General features: G+C 59.7%; 2 protein-coding genes across 3 annotated transcripts in view; both read right to left on the minus strand.

Annotated features, from left to right (window-relative positions):
• The window catches only part of RCCD1 (RCC1 domain containing 1), a 5480-nt gene extending 4789 nt beyond the window's left edge, over positions 1–691 (minus strand). The window contains exons 1-2 of the mRNA XM_007470542.1: positions 517–691; positions 22–430 (exon numbers count right to left, since the gene is read on the minus strand). Coding sequence (XP_007470604.1) covers positions 22–430; positions 517–691 — 584 coding nt within the window. The remainder of the gene's footprint in view (positions 1–21; positions 431–516) is intronic.
• A 2611-nt stretch (positions 692–3302) lies between these two features.
• The window catches only part of UNC45A (unc-45 myosin chaperone A), a 13475-nt gene continuing 10701 nt past the window's right edge, over positions 3303–6076 (minus strand). For both annotated transcript variants that reach the window (XM_007470544.1, XM_007470543.1), the window contains exons 16-20: positions 5614–5727; positions 5271–5386; positions 4299–4416; positions 4034–4189; positions 3303–3911 (exon numbers count right to left, since the gene is read on the minus strand). In XM_007470544.1, the coding sequence (XP_007470606.1) occupies positions 3654–3911; positions 4034–4189; positions 4299–4416; positions 5271–5386; positions 5614–5727 (762 nt within the window). In that variant the 3' untranslated portion in view covers positions 3303–3653. The remainder of the gene's footprint in view (positions 3912–4033; positions 4190–4298; positions 4417–5270; positions 5387–5613; positions 5728–6076) is intronic.

Below are 6076 nucleotides of genomic sequence, written 5' to 3' on the forward strand. Positions count from 1 at the left end.
CCCCCAAAACCCCCACCCGGCCCCCCTCCCCTGCCCCCGCCCCAGGAGAACCCCTGGCCCGCCGCGTCCAGCAGCAACGCGTGCTCAGCGCCCAGCTCCAGCCGGCGCGCCCGCAGTGTCGGGGCCAGAGGCCGGTAGAAGGGCGGCCGCGGGCTCACGTAGGCGCGAGCGCAGGGCAGCAGCGGCAGCGGCCCAGACTGGGTCTCATCGCCGCCCGGTCCGTCTTCCCGCTCGGCCTCCGGCACGGTCTGGGCCCAGAGGGGCTCCCCGCGCAGCGCCGAACCGGGCGCCCAGGCCTGCAGCTCCGTCCCGGCCCCGGGTCCCGTCCCCGCGCGCAGCACCACCAGGAGCTCCTCCGACGCCCACGCGTCCCTGCAGCCGCCCGCCGCTCCGACCGCGAAGCCAGACAACTCCACCCGGCCTCCTCCACCTGCGGGGGGCGGAGAGCTGGCTGGGGAGGGGGCGGGACACGCACCCGGGGCTGGGATGGGGATGGGGCCGGAAGGAGAAGCTCACGGGTCACGAAGGCGGTGTAGCTCCAGCTCGCGCTCACGCGGCAGACATCGAGGCCCGCGCCTGGCGCCCTCAGAGGCTCGGGGCTGTGTACCTGGCGCCCGCGCCCCGAGCCCAGCGCCTGCCCGAAGCCGCAGAAACCGAAGCCGAACCAGGTCCCGCGACGTTCCTCGGCCATGCCCGGCAGCGCCCTCTGCTGGCTGCGACCTGGCTGGGGCGGCCGGCGGGACGAAGGGTTAAGGCTAGAACTCGAAGAGATTTTCCAGATGAGCCCCTGCGGTACACTGAAGCTGCCTCACCTGTGAAATGGGGGAAATGCCATCCTCCTAACCACAGAGGCAGACGATGTGCGTTCCACCAACATTCGCTGAGCGGGAGGCTTGGCTAAAGTCCTGCCAGATTTAGGAAGATTCTGAGCTGTCTAGAGTGGGGCACTTTTCCTGCCTTCCCTTTTGACTCAAGCAAGTTCGCTGTCCCACAGATTGGGCACGAGGTATTTAAATGGCTTCTCTCTTAGGCGTTGGACGAGGATCTGAGTCCCTCCCCCTCCAAATTCCCAATGCCAGGCACATTATCCCCTGTAATCTTGGGAACTAGAATTGCCCCCATTTGACAGCGGAGACTCCCAGAGAAAGTAACCCTTACACAATCACATAGCTTAGGACCGAGAGGGGCAGAAGGCTGAACTCAAGGCTTATCATTTCCACATACAGTGCTCTTCCCACCAGTGGAAGGCAGAGCATTTGAGAGACAATGCCCTGTACGGGATAGGACCAGTTCCAGGGTTCACATGTTTGCCTCTGCAGCTACCAGTGCCTGTGTCCTCAGCCAATTTACTTAAGCTCTCTCAGTCCAATTCAATTTCTTCAGTTTCACAAAGCTGGGGAGTAGGGGAGGTGATGTTTGTACCTACCTTGTAGAATTATTTGGAACAGATGCAAATAAAGGGCTCAAGTGTTGGCACCTACCATGGTAAGCACACGGTATCAGCTTATTAAGTCCAGTACTTAGAATTGATAAAAATGACCACTGGATTTTCAGGGACCTATATAAACACAATTTCAACTGGACCTTATCTAGTCATTTATTCGTTCCACATGCATTTATTGATCCCTTAGTCTAAGTTGAGAAGGACCGATGTCTACTTCCAAGGAGCTCACGCATAAATGGGGAGACAAACGCACAGTCGAGTGGCACGGTAAGGCCACTTTTTCCGTACAGCATGTTCGGCTTGATCAGAATTTCATTGGCATTTTCAAGCCTGTGAAGTCATGTCCTGGGTCTCTCCTTGACCCGGACCTGGGCTCCTACCCCTTCCGGGTCAAATCCCCGTCCTAGGAAGCCTCTGACTTTAATCTTGACCCTGTGCCCTCCACCCCCTCAGGCAGCTCCTTCCGATGGGCAGTCTTGAAGGAGGAGGCAAGGCCGGGGCGCAGGGCGGCCACCCAGGAACGAGTCACCCACCCAGCCCAGGACCCGGCTGGCAGCCGCAGGAAAGAAAGGTTTGAAGAGCCGCGCCCGGAGCGAGGCGCCCATTGGCTGCCGCCGCCTCCCGGGGCCAATCACCAGATAGAGGGGTGATGTCACCGCGCGGGGAGGACAGCCTTGGGACGAGCTCACCTCGGTTCCGGCGATCCCCGCCGCGGCCTGTCCAGTCCTAGCTCGATCAAACCGGTCCCAAGGCCTACGCTAGGCCGCTGCGGCCTCCGGCGGGGAGTGGACGAAACCTTCGGTGGGCGTGGGCTCGTTGGGCCAGATGGTCCCGTCCTCCGCAGGCACGCGCGGGGCCGCGGAGTCAGTATTAGAAGCACTTGGGGGACGATCAGAAAGAACTAAGGGGTTGGCGACAAGCGACCCCAGTGACGGGCGCCGCCCGTCAGTCCTCTGTCGGGGATGGCGGCAGCTAGCTACTGGACACGCGCGGGTCTGAGGCCCTAGAAGCAGCACCCGAATTAGGCGGGTGCTGGGCAGTTTTTACCTTCCATTGGCTCGGGATCTGTCACTTACCTCCGTTAAGCCAATGAGAGTCAAGCTGGGCTTAGTCCGCTCTGCAGAGAGCGGAAGCAGGCTCTCAGGGACCACCCGCCCAGGCAGGTGGGGATGCCCGCAGCGGTCCAAGCTTAGCTCCAACCCCGCTCAGCTACTGGAGCTTCCCTCAGGGCTTTCCCACCGCCATATCCCGAGCTCTGCCTGACTGGAGGTCACTGAAAACTCTCCCTGGTGGCACAGTGGTTAAAGAATCCACCTGCCAATGCAGGGAACACGGGTTCAAGCCCTGGTCCAGAAAGATCCCACATGCGGCGGAGCACCTAAGCCCGTGCGCCACAACTACTGAGCCTGCGCTCTAGAGCCCCCGAGTCACAACTACTGAGCCCGCGTGCCTGGAGCCTGTGCTCCGCCACAAGAAAAGCCACCGCAATGAGAAGCCCGCGCACCGCAACAAAGAGTAGCCCCCGTTAGCCCCCGTTCACTGCAACTAGAGAAAGCCTACACAGCAAGGAAGACCCCAAAGCAGCCATAAATAAATAAAGGCAGAAGTATTGAAAAGCCTAATGCACGTGTTTCCATGCGACTGGATACTTTATTGATTTGCTTACATTTACCCTTTGGCCCTCCACAAGGATTAAAAGGCAATTCAGCGGGCCCTGGGGTGGGAATTCATTGGATTCCTTCCACAGAGGTGGCTGTGCTGCTGAAAAGCTACCCCCACACACTCAGCCATACCCAGCTCCTGCTCCACACTCTGGCCCACAGCCAGCCCTCCCTGCCCACTGACTGGGCACATATTTGAGTTTCACACACTTTTATTAGAGGACGAGGGGTGGTCCTGCCAGCAGGCTCAGGTGAGGCTCACAGCTGGTCAGGCTCACAGCTGGGTCCTTCCCAGTACAGGGAATCCACAGGCTGAGTTAGGACGCACCTTCCCTGTTCCCAGCTGTCTAAGTAGTACAGGAAAAGTTCCCTGCTGCGTGAGGCAGGAGGCAGTGCTGGCAAAGCAGGGCTGTGAACGTGGCCCCTGACTCAGAACAGAGGACATCAAAGGGCAGCTGGGCAGGAGACACCCCAGCACCCACCAGCCAAGGCCATGTCTGTCCTCGCTCCCTGTGCTGCGATAGGTAGCGTGTGTGAGAGGCAGGTCCTCACTTTCCATCCTGGCTGGGTCTGATAAGCCCATATTCCACTGCTTTCCCCAGACAAGCGGCGGCAGCCCTCATGACTGGGCTCTCCTTGCCCTTAGCTAGCACTGACAGGATCTCCAGCATCTCGCTCTCCATCAGGGTGCTGGCAATCTCGCTCGAGGCCTCCACCATGTTCAACACCACCACAGCGCCCCGGTGCTGTAGCTCCTGGTTGGGGCTCAGAAGCAGGGCCTGCAGGATCTCCAGCCAGTGTGTGGTCTGCAGGAAACAGGGCAGCGTGACCACCGAGCATCAGGGAACCCTGGCAGCGCACTCACTCACACACCCTGGCTGGGGGTTCCGGGCCCACCTCCCCTGCCCCACCAAGAAGGGGCACTGACCACTTGGGGGATGCGGCTGCAGAGCGAGGGCCGCGTGGAGGTGAGCATGGCCAGGCCCCCAGCAGCTGCCCGCCGCAGCAGCTCGTCGTCCTCTCCACTGTACAGCACCAGCAGCTTCAGCCGGTCACTGCCCGTGGCTTCAAAGAGATCCTGCACCTGTGGCCGGAAGCGGGGAGCGCACCAGGTTAGCTGGGGCAAAGCCCAGCCAGGGACAGGTACTTCTGCGTGCCTGCCCGCCATGACCGCCTCCGGGACCAACCCTCACCTCCGTGCTCATGGCCAAGTTACACATGCACTCGGTGGCTGCCCGGCGGATCATCTCGTGCTCCTCAAACATGTAGCCCTCAATCATGGGCACAGCCCTTTCCTTCAGGATCTTCTGCCTGTGGGGCCAAGGGTGGAGGGTCGGCATCACCAGAGCGTTGGCATCCATCACCCCCACCCCTGTTTCCCCACACCATCAAACCCGGGGCCAAGGATTTCCTTGGGCAATATCCAAAGACCCTCCTGCACCAGGGATGAAACCACCAGGCAGTGGTTTCCAGCCTTCTAACTGGGCCTAGGAAATAGCACAGGACCTTGGGAAATGCTCTAAAGTAGGAGTTAGGAGACCCAGGTGGTGATGATGGCAATGCTAACACCTAACATTCGAGCCCTCACCCTGACCCAGCACTCGGACTACCTTACTTAATCCTCGCTACAGCCCTACAGTGAAGGTGCAGGTGTGATTATCATTATTACTATTTTGCGAAAGAGGAGACTGAGTGGCCCAAGGTCACAATCAGCAGTAATAGCTAATCTGTACTGCTTGGGCACACTGCCAGAAGCCAGGCACCTATGTAGTAAATGCTTTTACATGTATTTTCTCATTTAGTCCTCCTCGCTGCTCCTCCACGAGCTAGGTACTGTAGCCATCCTATTTCACAGAGAGGGAAACTGAGGCACAGAGGGGTTAAGTTACTTGTGAGGTTATACACTAATAAACAGTGAACCCAGGATTTGAACCCAGGCAGCCTCCGGGGCCTGCGCTGTCATCGCCCAGTCCCTTGCTATCTCACGGGACACTGCACAAGTCACGCCTCTCGGCCTGTCTCCTCCGCTGTAAGATGCAGAGGAGTCACCATGAGGAGCAAATAAGTGAGTGACTGGGGAGTGCTTTCCACGCTGTAAAGCGCTTTCCTGGGGATGGTCCAAACCATGATACCCTGCCCAGGCCCCACATCCCAAGGGACCTTACCGGAGCTTCTCGCTGATCCCTGCCAGGTTTGTTAGAGCCATGAGTGCCTCAAAGTTCTGCAGGCCGGAGCAGTTGAGGTGCAGGAGAGAGACGAGGGGCCGGACCACCTCGTAGATCTGCAATACGCACCCACCTGTCAGGGCTACGCGCCCCAGCTCCCCCAACCCCACCGGCCCTGCAGATGGGAGGGAGTCCAGCCCCAAAAAGAAGGCTGCCCTTCCCACCCCCAGGGCTCAGCAAAGCTGACACTTCCCCAAGGAGGAGCCGCAGCTCGGGTCAAAGACCATCAGGGCCCTGTGAGGGGGTGGAGGACAGGCCAGCGCTGGGGCAGAAAGACACGCACCCGCTCACCGGGAAAAGTCATCTCTGGGTTGGAGGTGATGGTGAGCTTGGCAAGAGCCTGGGCTGCCTTCGTCTGCCCCACGTCAGTGCCTTCCAGGGCCAGCGGGAGCAGAGCCTGTAGGGACAAGCCCATCAGTGTCCAAGATGTGCCCGGGAACATAAGGCCCAAACCATGAGGCTCTGAGGCCCTGACTGTGCTGCCCTCACCTTTCCCCGCCATTCTCTCCCCAGGCTTGACAATGATACTCCCGCTCCCACCCTCTCATCTCTCTGAGGCCTCCCAGCAAGCTACCCAAACACTTCCTGAAACAACTATTAAGGGACAGATGTGGATTGTGCCCGGCACCAGAGCCATGGAGGTCAACGACACAAGGGAAAGGAGAGCTCAGGGCCCTAATAGGCACGAAGTCCGGGGCTCTGAAGAGCCCCACACCCCCGGCCCCCAGCATCTCCCACTCAGCAGG

The sequence above is a fragment of the Lipotes vexillifer genome, unplaced genomic scaffold (genome assembly GCF_000442215.2).
Source record: "Lipotes vexillifer unplaced genomic scaffold, Lipotes_vexillifer_v1.1 scaffold412, whole genome shotgun sequence".
Classification (NCBI taxonomy): Eukaryota; Metazoa; Chordata; class Mammalia; order Artiodactyla; family Lipotidae; genus Lipotes; species Lipotes vexillifer.